This window comes from Cicer arietinum, chromosome 5 (genome assembly GCF_000331145.2).
Source record: "Cicer arietinum cultivar CDC Frontier isolate Library 1 chromosome 5, Cicar.CDCFrontier_v2.0, whole genome shotgun sequence".
In the NCBI taxonomy this organism is placed as follows: domain Eukaryota; kingdom Viridiplantae; phylum Streptophyta; class Magnoliopsida; order Fabales; family Fabaceae; genus Cicer; species Cicer arietinum.
In genome coordinates this window covers 14,207,762-14,228,735 of record NC_021164.2, presented here as the reverse complement: position 1 = coordinate 14,228,735, position 20,974 = coordinate 14,207,762, and the positions used below count along the sequence as shown (strand labels likewise).

The following is a 20,974-nucleotide window of genomic DNA, read 5'->3' as shown; positions in this document are numbered from 1 at the left end:
TTTTAAAAAAAAAAAAAAAAAAAAATCAGATTACTTAATTTTATTGGACTCTTACAAAAAATTATTCACCTTAACTTTTTAACTAAATCCAATTTACTTACAAAACAAATAAACTAAAAAATATAAAATCACTAAATTATATATACAAAATCCTGAAAATTTAAGGTCTCATTGAATCTATTGCGATTGGCGTCATCTCATCCTTTGCGGTGGTGTTATGTGTTGGTAATTTGACAAATCTATTTTTTTATTTTAAAATTTTTAATCATTGAAATATATTTTAGTTTAAAAAAAAAGGGTGATGGGAGACCGAGAGGGAACGAAGAAAAGGGACTTAGGGATGATAGCATGGGGAAGAGGGTGAGTTCACGTTCGCGGCAGCCGAAGGAATGGTCATCGTTCTAGCTGCAACGGCCCAAGTCACGTGTTTTAAGAATATTGTTAAACGGTGATTTCTAAAATTTAATTTGTCAGTTATGTCCCTATGATGAGTCACGTGTTAGTTCATGCGGTTTAAGAGAAAAAATTTACTTTAAGAATGAAGTTCATTGATGTCTTACAATTTTAGATATATATTTATTTAAATTTTAGAATTTTCTATTATTATATTTTTTTTTAAATTAAAATACTTCATTTCTATATTTATATACTAAATTGTCTTATTTTTTGGGAGGTCTGGCCCAAAGTGCAACCAACTGAAAGCTAAAAAATTTTCACCGGATGTTGTTGGTCGGTGATCCGACCTCTCAAAAGGGTTTTTATTTTTTTTTAGTTTTAATTGGAGTTTAATTGGTAATATATTAATAAATAAGTAAATTAATACATAATTATATTAAATAATACATTAATAAATAATAATAATTAATTATTATTGTTATTATTAATTAAAATAGTAAATTATTATTGTTATTATTAAAAGTAATTAAAATTAAAATTAAAAATAGTAAATTATATTATAAATTTAAAAGAAAATTGATTAAAAAAATTACATTAATAACATGAAACAAAATACATTAAATTAACGAAAAAAATACATCTTATTGGTGTCCACCTAAATGACCTTCAGTTCTATATCTAGAATTTCGTCGAACTCGTTTAGCTCGTTGAACGAGTTGAGGTTCTTCCTGTTCATCCTGATCATTATCTTGAATGTAAGTTGTAGGTGAATTAGAACCACTACCAGCTGCTACGAGATTTAAATAAAGCATCTCAATATAGCTGAAGTTCAGACGTTATAGCTACATTGTATAGAGAATTATGTCTTGCAACAAAGTCTGGTGTAATGTCTATGGGAGGATGTGTATTGTTGTTGCAAAATTGGGCATGGTATCGTTTATCTTGTGTCGCTCTAGAATCATCCAATTCATGGATATTTCCACTTGCACAAAGGTAACTATTACAAATAAATTTTATATTTTTTTTTCTTTTTTTAAAATCAACTGCTTACCATGTTACTAATTTTATTATAATTTTTATTTTTAATATATTCGACAGAGTCGGCTTATGTTGTGTTTGACTCCATGTATAATAATCCTCCGTCTCAAAATTATATGGAAGCAGGTTATAATGATTCTAACTCACCTACAACTTATATTCAGGATAATGATCATGATGAATCGGAAGAACCTCAACTCGTTTAAAGAGCTAGACGAGTTCGACGAAATCCTAGATGTGGAACTGGAGGTCATTTAGGTGGACATCAATAAGATGTATTTTTTTCGTTAATTTAATGTATTTTGTTTCATGTTATTAATGTAATTTTTTTAAATGTATTTTCTTTTAAATTTATAATATAATTTACTATTTTTAATTTTAATTACTTTTAATAATAACAATAATAATTTACTATTTTAATTTTAATTATTTTTAATTTTAATTATTTTTAATAATAATAACAATAATAATAATTAACTATTATTATTTATTAATGTATTATTATTTATTAATGTATTATTTAATATAATTATTATTAATTTAATTATTTATTAATATATTACCAATTAAATCCTAATCAAAACGAGAAAAAAAAAAATAAAAAACCCTTTTGGGAGGTCGCATCACCAGCCAGTGACCTCCAATTGAGTGAAAATTTGTTGGTCTTCAGCTGGTTGCGCCCTAGGCCAACGACCTCCTATTAGACCCAAAAAATAGGGCAATTTGGTATATAAAACTGAAAGTAGGGTATTTTGGTTTTAAAAAAAAATAGAGGATATAATGGTAAAAAAATCCTAAATTTTATTGACTAAAATAATTTATCCATATAATTTATGAATCAAATTGATTGTTTACTATACTAACAATATAATTGTTTGAAAAATGAAGGACTAAAATGAGTGTATTTAGTTAGAGGAAACTAGAGATGAGAGGAGAAGAGGGAAACAAAAAGGATGAATTATTTTAAACTTAAGTTGCGTAGTTCAATTCTTGGTAGGCCGCTATTTGCTCCCACTCTATTTTGGAGAGGAAGAAAGAGGACCAAATAACTGACAAACCATTTAAAATTATTCTCCTTCTTTTGAATCAAAATAAACTTAATTAAAATTTATTCTCTTTGTTGGTAAAAATGACATAGAGAACTTTAAATAACACAATCACAACATAAGATCTATCACGTGAAAATTCAAAAACTACGATTTTAGTCTATTAACAACTAAAGAATAATATTATGCGAAAATTGTTACAACATTCTCTAAATAAAATATTTAAACTACATCAAACATGAGATTATTTGAGCATATACATTTTTAACCAAGAATTAGAGCGATATATTTAAAATTAGTTGAACTACTTCTAATTAGTGAGATTTATAATGAAGAATTAGAGGATATATTTAAAATTTGTATCTCTCTTCCTTTACAATTCTAAAAAAATATAAGATTATTTGAGCATATACATTTTTAACCAAACCCATCAATCTTCCTTAATTGAAATTGGTACATCTTCAGCTTCTATTGTCTACACCGACAATCATAGTTAAAATAACTATCAACTATAGTTCATTTTGAATATATAAAAATAAGAGCTTGATTCTCACCTTCATCATAATTCTAAAAAAAACTAACATAACGTTATTGTTTATAAATAATATTATTTAATTATTACTTTATATTTTTAGTCAAAAAAAATTATTACTTTTTAACTACATCAAACACTAATCATGTTGGTGGAATTGCTTCTATCCTTAGGAAGTTGTACACAATATTATTAACTAGATTATCCAATTCCTTCCTAAGTGATGAACTTAATATTAAAAACCAACTTGTTTAATATTAATTCCAAAACTTATTCAAAACTGGGATTCAAGAACACATGTATTATCAAGATAAAGAGTATAGAGACAGAGAAGTGTGCACCAGGGATTTTTATACTGGTTCAACTATCTATTTGATAGTCTACATCCACTTACTGATTCCAGCCTTTACTAGAAATGATTTGAGTATGTTTACAGACTTTCCAACACTTCAATGCCTATACATCTAACTCAACATCAATCTACAACAACAATCAATCTATCCTTAAGAACTAATCACCAAGCTCTAGCAAGATCAGATTGAGATTTCTTTTAGATGATCACACACACTCTAAAAGATGACCACCAGTTTCACAATACTGGATTTCCACTCTCTTTCTTTTACAAAGATGGTTCTTTCAAAAAGACTAAAACACTTGATTCAATCACAATGAATTCTCACACTAAGTATTTGCCAATAATGTTTGTGAGTTACAATAATTTTTCTCAAAGTGTATTTTATGAAAAGCTAATGAAATTCTTTCAGTTCTTTCTATCTGTTATAAAAATTGTGATTGATTTAGTTTATATAGTTTCAGAAAAACTTCAGACAAATCGATTTCCCAATCGATTTTATTAATGTGTATTACCAGATCAATCGATTTCGCATTTCTTGTTTTTCTTGAAATTCTTGAAATAGATGAACTAATCGATTTGCTAATCGATTTTTTTAATGCATATATCAGAAACTGATACTCAGTTCATATCAGAGTCGATTGAATAATCGATTATAATTGTTTTGTTCAAAATGCGAGATCAAACAATCGATTACTCAGTCGATTCACTTTCATTAACATAATCGATTTGGCAATGGGCTAATTTCTCCCTGTAACTCAGACACTTAATCAAATCGATTTGCCAATCGACTGATTTGTCCCTGTAACTCAGATATTTAATTAAAATCGATGTGCCAATCGATTATGCAATATGTTTCTGATAAATGATGAACTAATTCATTCATGCAATCGATTAACTAATTGATTAGTAGAAAGCTTGTAACTTAAGAAAAGTATATCAAGCGATTGTCCAATCGATTTCTTTTAATCATAGAACATAGGTATGATAAAAACATTTAAGTAATCGATTAACTCAGTGAGAACTTTGTTCTATAAATCAGAAAATCGATTAACCAATTGATTTACCAATTGATTGATTAACACACTTATTTTATGATTTCAGTTTTAATTGGCAAATATTACATGTGTGAAATCATAATGATGAATCTAACTAATAAACACTATGAACAATAGACAAATTTACACATAATCTTCAAGCCTTGTATGATATGATCAATCTTTGCTTGATTGCTTGAGATCCAAGATTTGTCCAAATGTAGTGTTTAATTCTTTCCTGAAATGTATCTCAACCCAAACTATTAGATTAATCAGATAATGCATATACATTGTATGTTTGGAAGTTATATCAAAATCATAGTCAAGGAGGCATATATCTTACAAATCACATAACATGTTTCAGCTTCCGCTTCTTTTATATATCTTCACAGTTCGTAAAAGTGAAGAATTTTTGTAACTACATAATTTAATTTTTCTAATTATATTTTAGTAATTTTACTCATATTATTTAAAATTAAAATTAAAATCAAAATTAAACAAAAACTATTATGCATGACTAATATACGTTAACATAATAAAAAATCAAACTTGACTCAAAAAATAAAGCTAAAAACAAAAAAGTGAAATATAATGGACTGGCTCATTTTAATAGGTAAAACTTCATTCCCGTTCAAATTTAAAAATTCAAGGTGATTACTAGTTTTAAGTGGTGCACTACCACTTTCTATATAACTTTCGTACCACAACAAAATTTAATATTGATCCTAATCCCATTTTAACTGAAACCATTAATTAGACCGTAAAGAAGTCTTTACATGTTTATGGCCTTCTATCATAATAATTTGACAACAAAGAAAAATCTCTTGTTTCACATTTGAATGTCAATTATATGACACAATATAAAGAGAAACATTAGCTAAAAATTAAAAAGTTAATTATTTATATCGATTGGCTCATCGATAAAATAAATCAATTTTGAATATGACTTGATATATTGGTTCAAATTTAATCACTATAATAAATCAATTTTGAATTTGACTTGTTATATGGGTTCAATTTTAATCGATGTAATAAATCAATTTTGAATTTGATTTGTTATATTGGTTCAAATTTAACCGATCTCATAAATTATTTTTGAATTTGACTTGTTATATTGGTTCAAATTTAACCGAGATAATAAATTAATTTTAAATTTTGACTTATTACATCTATCATTTTAGCCGATTTTATAATCAACTTTTTACTACAATATTTGATGTTAAATCGGACAAAAAACCAATCTAACAAGTGTATAAGAACCGATCTAACAAGTTTTAATTGCACTAATGATTCTGAATATATAAAAATAGAATTTTGATTCTCACCTTCGTCATAATTCTAAAAATACTAACCTAACATTGGTTGATTAAAAATAATAATGTTTGATTATTACTTTATATTTTTAATCAAAAAAATTATTTTTAACTACATCAAACACCAATCACATAACAGCTTCCGCTTCTTTTATATTTCTTAACAGTTTGTAAAAATGAAGAATATTTATGACTATATAATTTAACTTTTATAATTATATTTTAGTAATTTTACTCATTTTATTTAAAATCAAAATAAAAATTAAACAAAAACTATTATGCATGATTAATATACGTTAACATAATAAAAAATCGAACTTGACTCAAAAAATAAAGCTAAAAAAAAAAAAAAAGTGAAATATAATGGACTGGCTCATTTTAATTGGTAAAACTTCATTCCCGTTCAAATTTAAAAATTCAAGGTCATTACTAGTTTTAAGTGGTGCACTGCCACTTTCTATATAACTTTCGTACCACAACAAAATTTAATATTGATCCCAATCACATTTTAACTGAAACCATTAATTAGACCGTAAAGAAGCCTTTACATGTTCATGGCCTTCTATCATAATAATTTGACAACAAAGAAAAATCTCTTATTTCACATTTGAATGTCAATCTATGACACAATATAAAGAGAAACATTAGCTAAAATAAAGTACCATTTGTTAAACAAAAAATTGAATCACTTTTCTTTTAACCTACTATCATTGCCATATACTTATTTCATCTAATTTTAATTTGTTAGATATTATCTATGTATCATCAATTTTGACTAGAAGCACTTTTATAGGCTGCTTTTTGTCCTTGTTTTTTGCATTGGAATGACATTGTTATGTAACTATCCTTTTGTCGTTGGTTTGTCCATCCTCATTCTTAACTTTAGATTTCAAATAATGTGGTTTCAGCTTGTTGACATCTGATTGTTGAACTGATTTCAAAAAAACAAAACTGTTCATATCTTTCTTCTAAGCATCTTATTCTATAAAAAAATAATAATAATATTTGTAAAATTTAAAGTTCAATTTATGTGTTGTCTCCAAATAAATCTATAATAATATATTAAATCAGACCCGCAACACTTTAGCTTTTTGTATGCCAAGTAATTTTATTTTTGCTACATCACACAAAATCTGATGTGTCACCTTCTAACTTACACTCTCTAACCTCCAAAACACTTTCTCATTCTCCTAAATTCATTTGATTTGCCTACTCCAAATCTCATTCATTTATCCACAATTACTATATCATAAATCTATTATCTATTATCTATTATCTATTATAATATATTAAATCAGACTTGCAAATCGTCACGTTGACACTTCAACTCTTTGTATGCCAAGTAATTTTATTTTTGCCACATCACACAAAATATGATGTGTGGCCTTCTAGCTCACATTCTCTAACTTCCAAAATACATTATCACTCTCCTAAATTCATTTGATTCGTCTACTCCAAATCTCATTCATTTATTCACAATTACTATTTCATAAATTTTCATTAATCTCATCAATAACGCTCATTCATTTATCTACAATTACTATTTCATAAGTTATCATTAATACTTCAATTTAATTGACAATGCACACTTGATATGTCTTCAACGCTCAACCGCCTATATTCCCTACTCCAAAAATCGTTTTTCGTTTTACAATTATATATTCATTTATATTTTGTTATGCAAATCCATTATTTGTAATTTTCTGGTTTTACTTTACCGGTTCACTATTTTTTATATTTTTTATTTCTTTATTACGTTGAAGATAGTATTAGAGCTCATAACAACAACTTATAATTCGGTAAAAAAATAATGAGAATATCTATCTACCAATAGATGTCTCAATCATATTTTTTTTTGTACAAGTCCTAATCACATACCATTAAGTGTTTGTTCCCTTTTAAAATTTTATTTTATTTATTTTCCTTATTTCAGGGCATGGGTTATGTCTTGATCATGGATAAATGTATCCTTTAATTCTTCTTCACCTGTATATTACAATATTATTTCAAAGTTATCTTCTTTATCATTTGTTTGCCATAATTTACATGAGTTATTTTGTAGCAAGACGACTGAAGAATAAAATATTGTGTTGCCTATTTGTAATCACTTCAAAATCGCATGTTTCACTATGTATATGCTAAATGACTGAATGTAACCCAAATTATTTTCATTACCTAGAATAACATCATAACATATAATAAGCCAAATATTAATTTAAAAAGGTGACCAAAAATCAATTCCAGGATTAGTAAAGTATAATAACATATTTGTCATCGTTATCAATGAGATAGATTTCTAGAGGTATCATGCATATTTACTTTCTTTGTATCCTAATGTGTTTGGTTATTCAAGGTTTTTTTTTTATATTATATCTCTAAAACCACATTTTCCGTATTTGAACTCGATTATATATAGTAGAAGGATCGCAATGAAACATAATTGAAAACCTTGGTGATAACATAGTATCCCTCTGATCTGTATTATAAGAAAAAAATACCAAAAAAATTCGATACCAAGGGAACACATTTATTATTGTAATTTAACACCTTGGTCATATGATACTACTGCCTCAGCCGCATTTGACCTCATCTATAAATTATCAAAGATCACGATGGAATCATACTTTAAAACCTTGGTCATAAGATATATTATATAAAATGTGTTGTTTAAAAATATATGACATTTATTTGTAAAATCATATCTCATCATTTCAAAATTCTGCGATGAATACAAAATTTAAAATTGAGAAGAAAATAATGGAAATTATTTTGTTAAATAAAAAACAAGATTAATTCCATAAAGATCCACAGGCCCTTTACAAATACCCTATGAGTTGACGTTGATTTTTCTCAGCAGATCATAACATGCCATTCTTGGCATAAAATAATCATTTATGATCAAAATTACTTCTACAACCTGCAACAAAAAGGAAAAGGAATCAGATCATAATCATTCCAAAATTTTCCATTAAAAATGTGTTAAGCCATATTTACTAGTCTAGTAATTTAGGAACAAATTGTCATAAAGCACAACTACATACTTCAGCAATGCTATAAGAATCCCAAACAGGGCCTAATCATTATTTAAAAAATTTATTCCTTGTTAATTTTCCTCAGTAAAAATTCACCGGCCTTTGGTTGCATCTTGCAAAAGAATAGCAAAGCAACGTTCATGTTCTGCAATAGTGCTTAGAATCAACACATGTTCATTATCTGTTGGTTCAGCAAAAGATAACACTTGTGGGTACCTTTTTTGTTAATTACCACAAATCCTTTAATTTAATCAAATGCATCTACTTCAGATATAGACTTCTCTTTGTATCTATCTAGTGAATATTTTGAAATCTGAGTATAACACTAATTAATCCACTTTACATGTTCCAAAAACATAAATTTTCTTTTATATCACTTGGTTCTTCCAAAACACCAATCAAAACTAAAAGACCTTACTTAATATCAAGTCACTCATGCATTACCATTGCATGTGCTGTAACCCATCAAATTATCCACATACCAAGTCTGATAGTGTTGAAACCCAAGTCTCACATTGAAAAGAGATAAGGCCTCAAAAGATTTTATAAAGAGTGACATTCCTCGCCTTATAAAAAAAAATACCTAATAATCAACAAGAAATCTTGGAGGAAGTTAATTTTTCAGGTTCAAATTATTTTTTAGTTCAAAAAAGAAAGCATAGTAGTAGCTACAATAACTACAAAACTCATTTTCTTTGTCCATGTGCGCCACTCCTAGTCCTATTATACAAGCAATGAGCTACTATTCTTCTAATAGTTTTAGAAAGTGTCTTATATGTGTATCCACTCATCATTATTATACCAATTAACTTAATATGTTGTAATTTATATGCCATATGCCACCAAAACTGGTTCAGAAGTAACCCTAAATTTCCACTATCAACCAGCGGCTGTCAATTGCCACTTTATATTGGACATAGGAAAAGAATAACTCAAAGAAACAAGGAATTTTCTACAAAGAATAAAGAGGATACAACTTCTAGTTTTTGTTAGCAATAACTAAAGAGAAAAGGCAAATGTTGCAAAACAAAAAACTCCTAGTTCTTGATACGACAAAACCATTAATTCCACCAAATCAGAAAAATACATACATGATGTTAAAAAGTAATTCATGGAATCCATCTATCTAGACAGTCGTATGTAATTGAAATATCAAAACCAAAATGATGAAAGCTTTAATTATATAAACAAATTCAGAACATCAAAGTAAAAGTTAGGCATAGAGGTTAAGAGAAAGTTACCTCCATCATGGCAATATGAAACATCATCCTATTGCTCGACAATTTTGCTGAAAGATCTTGACTCAAGTAAAATACTTGAGTAATGATGGGCTCATAGGCAGGATCTCAACTTCTCGAATGAGCGAGATTTTCGGCCAATCTTGACCATATCGTCTTGCACATCTTTCCTCCAATAATAAGCAGTTATAAATGCAAAGTTTCTGTAAAGATACAAGGTTACATATTGCATCTGGTAGTGATGTCAAACCATTGCAATTGTGGAACTCAAGAGTCAAGAGCGATGACAGACTCCATATCCAATCTGGTAACCTTTTGCCGCAAAATCCATCTATAACAAGTTTTTGAAGTGAGTGGTGTGGTTGGAGGCCTTGTAAAATCATCTCATCTTCCAACCAATTTTTGTTGTCTTCTTCGGCCCTTTTTGCTGGTAATGACCACGGATGAAAATCCACATAATACGCCCACCGCAATTCCAATTGTTGAAGGTGTCGCTTCTCAAGAAGTACTTTTGCAGATTCAATCTCTGCATTCTTATTTCGCAGGAAATCCAACCCTTTTATTTCTAATCTCCCTCTAAGGTTGTTTAGCACACTCAACTCATTTACACTTGTACTTCTATTGTTCAATACAAAAAGTGTTAGTGTTTGAAGATTAGTCAATTGTCCTAACCCCTGCGGCATAAATGTCAATCTCTCACAACCATTCAACTCAAGATGTCTGAGAGTTTTATTGAGATCTTCTGGCAATATTCTGAGCTGCGAACATTCAGAAAGTTTTAGAGTTTGCAAGTTATGTAGGCTAGTAATGCCCGGTGGAAGATATTTAAGTATAGGATTCTGTGACAGATCAATATATCTTAAATGCTTCATCTGTTCAATACTATTTGGGATTTCTAAAATATCCAACCCACAGAGTGTCAACACACGTAAGAACTTTAGTTTGGAAAAGGAAAGAACATATGACTGACCCAAATAATTGCTTGCATTCATTTGTGGACCAACCAAATGAAATGTCCTTAACTGGAAGGAAGATGGTGATGTTGGTGCTGACTCTAATGCACTACGAAATGACAAATAACGCGTTCTGTTTCCTATGTTTACTTCTCCTTCAACAACAACATATTCATTCCCGGCCATTAGCTGTGCTAGGTCATGCATAAGGTCATGCATTTTACAAGTACTTAAGCCACCACAATCGTCTATAGCAACATCTTGAAAGAAGGACATGGACAGCAAACTCATGAAGTACTCATGACCAACATCTTCTACACATCTAATATCATTTGATGGTTGAATGAACCCCTCAGCTATCCATAATTGAATAAGTGTTTTTTTCTCAAGTACAAAACCTTTTGGAAACAATGAACAATAAGCAAAACATTTTTTAAGAAATGAAGGAAGATGATCATAACTCAATTTAAGGATTGCAAAGATTTTGTCCTTGTGTTGATCTATTTTTGAAAACTCAACATCCTTGAAATATAACCAATCACTCCTTCCCAAATTTCGAGAAAACAAAAGGCTGCCAATAGTTCTTATGGCAAGGGGAATTCCAGCACATTTCTTAACAATGTCCTTTCCTATAGCTAACAACTCTAAATCATTTTGTTCTTTTAACCCACCGAAAGCTACGCGAGAGAATAGCTCTTGGGATTTTTGCGAATCCAAACCTTTTAACAAAAGAGGTGGATGTGTGCCCATTATTTTCGCCACTGTCTGACTACGGGTTGTAACAACTATCATGCTACCTTTTCCTCCTTCCATGAACAAGCTCTTCAATTTAAGCCACAACTCGCGATCCTCATTCCACATGTCATCCAACACGAGTAAAAACTTCTTCCCTTCAATTTTATTTCTAAGTTCTTGTTGCACTTTCTCCATCTGACTATTCTTGTCATCCCCAACGATCTCCTGAGTTATTTTTCTTATATCAAAATCATCAGAGACATACACCCACATTTTTAGCTCAAAATACCTCTGAACATCATTATCATTGTAAACTAGTTGAGTAAGTGCGGTCTTACCTAATCCTCCAATCCCAACTATGGGAACTATAGAAACATTATCTTTTGCATTGATGTCTAGTAGATAACTTTTAATACATTTTTTTTCCTTCTCTCTTCCAATAATTTCATCTTTACTCACAAAAGAGTAAGTTTGTCTTTGTTCCCTATACACAATTGGATTCTCCATAGGTTGATTGATCAGTTGCAAAGCATGCTTAGTTTTAGCAATGTCGTCTAACCGCTTCTGGATTGCTTTCATTTTATGGCCCAATTTAAGGCCATAGGAAATTTTGATTGATTTTGAGAAGAAAATTTGTACTTGTCTTACTATGTTGTTTCCAGCCATCACTTTTCTTTTCAAAACTTTAATGGAAAAATCATCTATTAAATCATCTGCATCATAAAGTACATCTTTCAACTCCTCCAACCAATTACTAACTTGATGATTATTGGCCTTTGCCTCTGCATCGAGGAGCACAACTTTTATCGCGAAGATCGTGTTCTTCATTCTTTCGATATCCTCTTTGAGATTCCAAATGATTCCAACCTCTTTATAAACTGCAGAGCTCAATTTTTCCAAGATTGTAACAGCAAGGGATTCCATCCTTTAGAAATGAAGTTTAATACAAGCATTAGTAAAACTAATCTTGGTGTCACATATACTTAATAGATTTTAATCATCTATTGTTATTAAATAACAGAATATGGTTGTGATGGATAAAGAACAATCTAAATTTTCTCAAGATAAATAAATTACATATACACTGCAGTTAGTATATGGGAACCATTTTATGAAAATTGGACTACTCAAAGTCCAAGTTTGTGTTCTAAACCCAATTTGCTAAAGTTGGAATGTGAGGTTCCATGCAACTGTTTTAATCAGATTACTTCAGTGACTAAGTGAGTTTTTAACAAATGCAGATTTGAAGAAAGACAGTTTTTTTTTTCAAATATATAATCAATGGATCCTATAAACAATTATGTGAGTAGCCTGTGAGTATTTATATTATAAAAATGGTCTTTCTTTCTCCACCAGCATCATATCCTATTCTAGTTATTGAAAATCAAGAAAAGAATATCTAAATACAATTTTGATGGCCAATAAAATTAATGGAGCTAACTAGGCTACAATCATAATTTATGGCGGAATAAGAATGAGTACTAATGTTTGTCACATGGTTATCAAATCAAGATTCAAATCATGAATCGAAGCCTATTTTTTGAATCTCAAATCGTATTTTATTACCTAATCTGTATAATACGTGATAAAAAAGAATATGACACTTTTAAGTAAAAACAAGTAACATAAGCAAAAATATAAGCTAATATATATAGACGAACTTCAAAATAGTTCAATATTCAAGTCTGAAATCAAATGACAAAAGAAAAGAGGCTAGTTACACAAAGTTTAAGTTGTGATTCATACATCAGAGTGAATTAAGATTAGGATTTATCACAATGAATTAGGATTCATGTTGGGATTTATGTTCAAAGTAGAATCGCACAATGATTCTTATCAGTTGTATTTATTTTTGTTTCAAATTGAGAAATGACTCATTTGTATATACTTTTCTTCGTCTTAAGCATCTGATTTCCAAGTAAAATATGAACCTTAATAAAGTGAAGTCCCGTCGAAAGATAAGTGAACCTTAATAAAGTGAAGTCCGGTCGAAAGATAAATAAAGTCTGGTCTGGTCAAAGACTCTTTCCGTCAATATTTGAACTCGAGATCTCCCGATCGAACAATTTGTTTTTAAGTGAAACTCAGTAACTACTTAGGTCCAATCAATTGGTTGACTCATGACTCATTTGTATATACTAATATTCATACATTTTAACACATATTTATTAACAAATTAATAGAACAAGAATAATAAATTAAGCAAACAAAAAGTAGAAATGAATAAAGAAAAATTGATTAATCTACAAAAGCAATGCACAAAGTTCAGAGAGAGAGATACCTGGTTTGGAAATTAAGAAGAATGAAGAAACAGAATCCACAGTTTGTAGGTATTGTATGAAAAAATAGAAAGACGTAAGAAATTTCCTTACCTAACTAACGCACGTCATTGGACTCATTAATATCCGATAACGCGTCATTGACCTGATTTGTATCCGAAGTCTCACAAATTTCAATTAACTAAACTAGTACCATTTAGACTCTGAAATTTTAAGTGTAGATTAATTTGAGTTCTTTTTTTCTTCTTTCTAATTTTTAAATAAATTGAGGGAGAAAAACAAGCGTTTAGATTTGTTTAATACACATTTTTTTCTGTTAATAGACTAAATTATTGAAGTTTTATTTTAATATGAAATAAGGAATCAAATATACATTTAAATAAATTAACGAATAATATTTTAATAAAATAAAAATGTATGATGATGATAATGACGACGACGATTGTTAAAAATGGATAAAATGAAAAAGAAAAAAAAAAATCAAAACTCAAGCGTTGATGAAAATAAAATGTATTTAAAATATTTGTAACTTAAACGATAAGAATAGATCTGACAGTAGGGATTATACTCTCACAATATAATAGATTTAAATTTGAATATTCGTTGAAAAAAGTATTTACATTTAGTGTCTGACTCTGAAAAGAACCTACAAAAACAAAAATGTCCACAACCACAACTTATGAGTATCATATTTGATACTAGTAGCCCGTGCAAAACACATGTTAAACGAGAGGTCGGCCTATTTAACATCTCGATCTGCCCAAATTTTTACTCACATTTAATGAATAGAAGTTGGATTTACTAATTATATATAAAATTCCTTCAAAGTTTGAGAATATTTGTCGATATTATTATGTTGAACATATAACTTAAGCGGTGTTTGAGTACATGTATTTTCTAAACTTCAAGTACGAAGACGAATATTATAGTTATCTATCTATTGTCATTCTTGATTGAATTATAATTAATGACCTCTAATTGAGTTGGAAGAAACCTAATCATATCGCCCAAGCATATCATCCAAGCATTCTTAGATTTTCTAATGCATATTTTGGTCTTTAACCCTTCAATTCCCAAACAAAAAAAAATAGACATTGATTATTCATAGTTCAACAAATGTGTAAAACAATCAAATCAAGTCAAGGATTGCTCTACCTTCGATTCAAACTCGAGTAATTCCAAATAATTTATAATTAACTAAAGGTCATTATTCAAGACCAATAATTAGTTTTAACCATGGCATATAACTTAATTGCAATAAATTTTAAAATAATTGTGTTATTGGAACACAACTTTTGAGTATTTTACCGTGTACTGTTCTTTTTTTTTTTTTTTTTGCAAAAATATAATTGAAATTATTTTTTTAAATTAAAAAAACTTTTTTAACACACTATACATATTTATGCTATTAACTCCATTGAATATTTCATTAACTATTAAAATAAATATCATCAACTATTTTTTAAACACATGTCTGATTAACCACTAAAATACATAACATTAACAATTTTAGAGTACTTCTTTAACCACTAAATCTCAATATTTTAAAGAGGTTAATGTCTTGCATTTTTATAGTTAATGAAATATATGTTAAATAAGTTGTTAATAATTTATATGTTAATGGGTAATGAAGTATTCAAATTGGTTATTGGTTTAAATTTGTATATGTATCATAAAAAGATGTCTCAATAATAAAATTAAAAAAAAAATATGCGTATAAATACGCCGAACAATATATACATATCAAATATTATATTCACAATTCGTGTTCAAATGACATTTCTCATTTTAAAATTGATTATGTTCACATTGTAATAAACCTTTACGTGTTAATGGCCTTCTATCAAAATAATTAGACAAGAAAGAGAAAAATCTCTTGTTTCACATTTGAATGTCAATCATATGACACAACACAAAGATAAACATTATCTAAAACAAAGTACCATTTGTCAACAAAAAATTGAATGAAATTCTCCCTTTTCTGTTAACCTAGTATAATTGCCCTAAACTTCATATTTCATCACTAATTTTGTTAGATACTATCTATGTATCATCAATTTTGACTAGAAGTACTTCTATAGGCTACATTTTTTGCCTTCTTTATTTTTATTCGAATGGCATTGTTATGTATCCTTCCTTTTGCTGTTGATTTGCTCGTTCTCATTCTTAATTTTGGATTTCAACAAATGTGGTTTGAGCTTGTTTACATCTGATTGTTGAACTGGTTTCAGAAAAAATTCTTCAGCTCCTTCTTCTAAGCATCTGATTCAATAAAAAAAAAATAGTACTTGTCAAATTTTAAGTTCAATTCATGTGTTGCCTCCAAAAAATTTGAAATTTCAAAAAAGTTAATGTTATGATTTTATTACTATTAAATTTGGTTAAGAGAATGCAATTTTTTTTACCTGTTGATCCTTGATGGAACATTTTCTGATGACATAATCACAACTGGAATGTCTTTAAGAGAATTAGATTCCTACAAAATCAATAATATTTTTATTACTTTTCTAGCATCAAACAAGATATGATACAAAAAACAATGTCACTTTGAAATTTGTTGTCATATTGAATATTTTATAAATAACCAAAGTTTTTTTAAAAAAATATGCGACCTTAATGTTTGTCGTGATATGAAGGTTTTTTTCTTCATATTTCTACAAGTTCATCGGTCACATTTGATTACGATTTTTTACAATATCAAGGATTGCGACAAAACCATAATTTTAAACATTGATCATAAGATATATTATCTCTGCCCTTTTTATAAGAAACAATTAAATTATAATTTGGTCAACAAAAATTAATGTATTTGGTCCACAATTATTATGAACTAAATACATCTACTTTTATTGACTAAATTATAATTGAGTTATCTCTTATAAAAACATGATAGGAACTATTTATGACATTTATTTTTGAAATTATATCCCATCAATTCAAATTCCACAATACATTCAAAATTTGAAATTGAGGAGACAATTATGGAAATATTTTTATGAAATATAAAACTAGATAAATTTTACATAAAGTTCCAACACAAGCCTTTTCAAATACCTTGATCTTTCTAAGCAGATCATAGCCTGTCATTCCTGGCATGCAATAATCAGTTATGATCAAATTAACTTCTACAACCTGCAAAAATAAGCAAAAAGAATAAGATCTTAAATAAAAATGGATTAAAGTAACCATTTGTTTTAGATTAGTCTAGTAATTTAGCAACAGAATTGAATTTAGTAGCAACAGAGTTGTACCTGATGAGTTTCTGAAGCAATAGTGAGAGGCTTTTCATTCCTCACTTCATCTTCAACCAAACCAAGAAACTTCAAAGCCTTGCTACCAGAATCCACTACAGTAACTGAAATTACAAAATATATTAACTAGAACTAGATAATGATATGTTTGAAACTATAACTTAGATCTTTTGTGACGAAATTTACAGTGGTTCCGAACTGACACTAATTATACTAAATTTTCCCCTTCAAAATTTGTATCATAAAAAACCAAACAAAGCACATAATCATTTTATTTATGTTATCATATTGCAGTATAGCAATCTAAATCCATATTTCGTAAATTATACAACACTTTTTAAAATAAATTAAATAAGTTGAGATTTTGTAAAGAACAAAAAAATAAATTTATAAAAAAAAAGACACTATATGTAATTCAAAAAAATTTGCATTTGTAAAAATTCATACCAATCTACAAAATTCTTTAAATTTTGATGTAAAAGGGGTATAGACAGAATTAACAATTAGGCCCTGCAAAAATATTAAACATAATTAAAGAAAAAAAAATTACCATGAAATGAAGAGGTTTTGAGGAGCCTCTCAATCAATATTCTATCAATAATACTATCATCAACCGCCAAAACATGAAACTGTGCCTCTGAAGATATCACCATAATAACTTGAATAATAATAAATTTTGAAAGTCAAAAGTATGTTTGAAGAAAAATAATATTGCACACAAAGAAGAGAAATAGAATAGAAGGGGGTGAAGATAAAGATAAAGATGAATGAGAATGAAAATATGTCACATTTTAAAAGGGTTGCACATCTTATTCAAAAAGATATTAAAATCCTCCTAGGAAATCTGACAGTTTGGAAAGCAAGATCCTGACAGATTTCATCCAGAATCTGCCGGATTTTCTTTGTTGATTTTTGAATTGAAAAACAAGCAAAGAAGGTCTACCTTATTCTACCAAATTTCAATTCAATTCTTACTTGTTAAATTATTATTACATTATTATTATTTAATTACTATCCCTAAATAAAATATTTTAATTATGTTTCGTCTTTTTCTATAATATGTAATAAATATTATAGTGAAAATATAAATTAATTCTCTATTTGTAAGAAATAAAATTTATTTAAAAAGACAAATATAAATTTATTTATAAATGTTCATTAAAGTATTATCTTTTTATGCTAAAATTTATTTTAAATTTTAAACTGTGTTAACTATCTCTTTAGAAGTCTATCTTTAATTATGTTATATTTTTTTATGTAATTTTATCATAATAATATTAAAAAAAGTTATACTTGAAGATAAATCGTAAAATAATTAATTATTTAAATTATTAACAAATTTAATACTTTAAATTATTATTTTTTTAAAATTTTCTTAATTTAATTTAGAGTCTTATATATAGAGAAGAAGTATTATTATTATTACCAATTTTCTTGAAGTATGTATTTAATCAGATGACTTTAAAATTAAGAATGGAGGAATTATTGTTTTATTTGACATTTTCACTTTTTGGGGACTAATTTGACACTTTCACTTGGTGTGTGCTATATACTGTTTCTCTTCCCCCAAAACTTTGATTTTTGAGTATGTGGTGTCAATTCCATTTGATGCACGTGTATACCTGCTTAGCACTATGGCCCACTTATTGAAATAAGTTATTACAATTCAGTCATTGTGTTTGATTTTATCATAATGATAAAAATTGATTTTTTTAGAATTGATTCTAATTAAAAAAAAAGATTTAAGTAAAATAATTTATCTTTTAATTCATATGTTTATATGTAAGTGAAATAAAAAAAAAACTAATTATAAAAATAAATAAAAAATATTTGTCAATAAAAATTAAATATAAAATAAATTTAAAAACAAAAACTATAAATTTCTTTTAGTTAACTAATTCTAAATACATAATTAATTTTAATAGAAAATCTCAAAACTTACACAAATCAATTTTAAGTTTATAGAATTGCTTTAGTATATAAATAAAAAATTGTAATTGCAAACCTATCCCAAAAGTGAGTCCAAGCATTCACTCATTTGCAAAATGTAATTTTCTTGGATGTTTGTCTTTTGTCTAGTTTTAAGAGTCAAAGTTGACCAAAAAAACTATATAGAATTTTCAAAAGGTCTCAAAGCCAAACTTGCTGCTCTTTTTTGAACTTGAAGCATTGCATACTTCTGTTTTATTCTTTTATTTATTAAATGCTCCGATTAGATTTGTTTCTCATTTCCTATTTATTTATTTTTTGGTTGATACTTAATCATAATTAAAATAATTTGTCAAAAAATAAATAAATAGAAAATGAGAAACAAATCAAATAAAAATAAATAACTAAGAAATACCTGACCATAATAAAAAGAATTTCAATGAGATTTACCAAAAACAAAAAATAAAATAAAAATAACTTGAATGAGAATGAATATCCTTTTTAGTAAAAAAAAAATTAAATTTGAATGGCAAAGAATTTAAACAGAAATTATATGGTAATATTTTAACATGATCCTTATCTTATCTGCCTCAAAATAGGCACAATTTTGTCATGGCTCATCATTAACATATAATCGAATCTTAAGCTCTTGATCATTCATTTTTTTTTTCCACAGGGGTAAGGTTTGCATTTTATATTAATTAAGATATAATTGGAAATGATTATAGGAGTTATTAAACATTTGAAAATATTTCACAATTTGATTTTTTCTATACAAATAAGCCAAAGAAATAAAAATCTTTTCTGAAATAAAATAGTAATAATGTTCTATTTGGCAATTTGGGCTAGATTCTTTGATTTTGGTCAGTGAGTAAAATATATCAAAGATGTTTTGCTACACGTCTTCTCTATATGGAAGGTTGAAGAACCCAAAGGGTGACTCAATAAATCATTTGAGATATTTTTAATCTTTTCGTTTAAAGCAAATTATACAACTAGTTTTAAATATTTGTTTGAAGCAAATTGGAATAAAAAAATAAGCATATTCAAATACAAGTAAATTATTCTAAAATATTGGTTGATGATTAATTATCAAATCATAAGACAATTTCTAAAATAAGACAATTTGAGTGGATAAAACAGGGGAGTGTGTGTGTTGAGAGAAATAAGGCAAGTTCTTTTCCAATTGAATACGTGAAGTTGGAAATTATGGCATAATTTGATTGGATAAATTACTAAAATGTACTAGTAATAAGACGTCAACAAAAAAAGATATAGTTAGATATTGAATATGGATGATTATCCATTAAAAATTATGATCAGGACATACAATTTAGCTTATGTTAAGCTCTGGTTAAACTAAATTTTTTTAAATAGAAAAAGTTAAAGATTTATTACGAAGAATTTACATTTAAAAACAAAAGCTAAAATATATATTAAAAAAAATTATTCAAAATATAGGACATGTCAAAAATAATCACAACAACATTAAAACTCGATAACTCTGTGGGAGAATCTTTTTACTAGTATGTAGATCAGATGTGATCTAACTCTTCTCTTATTTCTTTTAATAATAATACACTTATCGTATTGGTTCCTAAATTCAATAAGTCGGAATTTATTTCTCAATTTCACTCTATTGTTTTTATGTAATGTGACCTACAAAATTATTACTAAAATTATTGTCAATAGAATCAAGCCTTTGCTGGATGGGATTATTTCCCCTTACAAATCCAGTTGTATACCTACTTGTACTATACATCATAACATTGTGGTAGCCCTAAGAGATAGTGCACTATATGGCTAGGATGAAGGGTAAAAAGATATTTATGCCCATTAAAAT

The 20,974-nt window shown here is 27.6% G+C and overlaps 2 protein-coding genes across 6 annotated transcripts; both read right to left on the bottom strand.

Moving 5' to 3' along the window:
* Positions 1–8,361: 8,361 nt before the first annotated feature.
* LOC101490582 (putative disease resistance protein RGA4) lies at positions 8,362–14,152 on the bottom strand. 5 transcript variants are annotated; one of them, XM_004514943.4, is made up of 3 exons: positions 14,045–14,152; positions 9,988–12,597; positions 8,362–8,631 (listed from the first exon to the last, which is right to left on the bottom strand). In XM_004514943.4, the coding sequence occupies exon 2, from the start codon at positions 12,594–12,596 to the stop codon at positions 10,050–10,052; it is 2,547 nt and encodes an 848-aa protein (XP_004515000.1). In that variant the 5' UTR covers position 12,597; positions 14,045–14,152; the 3' UTR covers positions 8,362–8,631; positions 9,988–10,049. The 5 variants fall into 5 exon arrangements, with proteins under 5 accessions (XP_004515000.1, XP_004514999.1, XP_073225116.1 ...); XM_004514942.4 differs by having other exon boundaries at positions 13,954–14,103; XM_073369015.1 differs by lacking the exon at positions 14,045–14,152 and adding an exon at positions 13,419–13,945.
* A 1,664-nt stretch (positions 14,153–15,816) lies between these two features.
* LOC101490264 (two-component response regulator ARR9-like) lies at positions 15,817–18,125 on the bottom strand. The gene is made up of 5 exons (XM_012720160.3): positions 17,753–18,125; positions 17,203–17,306; positions 17,006–17,083; positions 16,357–16,427; positions 15,817–16,213 (listed from the first exon to the last, which is right to left on the bottom strand). The coding sequence occupies exons 1-5, from the start codon at positions 17,853–17,855 to the stop codon at positions 16,075–16,077; spliced, it is 495 nt and encodes a 164-aa protein (XP_012575614.1). The 5' UTR covers positions 17,856–18,125; the 3' UTR covers positions 15,817–16,074.
* Between the last annotated feature and the right edge of the window lie 2,849 nt (positions 18,126–20,974).

Excerpts from the sequence above, each read along its gene's own strand:
- LOC101490264 (XM_012720160.3), bottom strand. The coding sequence starts at position 17,855 with ATGGTGATATCTTCAGAGGCACAGTTTCATGTTTTGGCGGTTGATGAT. Across the intron at positions 17,307-17,752 it reads CAAAACCTCTTCATTTCATG|TTACTGTAGTGGATTCTGGT; the intron begins GTAATTTTTTTT and ends TTGTAATTTCAG. Across the intron at positions 16,428-17,005 it reads ATCTGCTTAGAAAGATCAAG|GAATCTAATTCTCTTAAAGA; the intron begins GTATTTGAAAAG and ends TTGATTTTGTAG.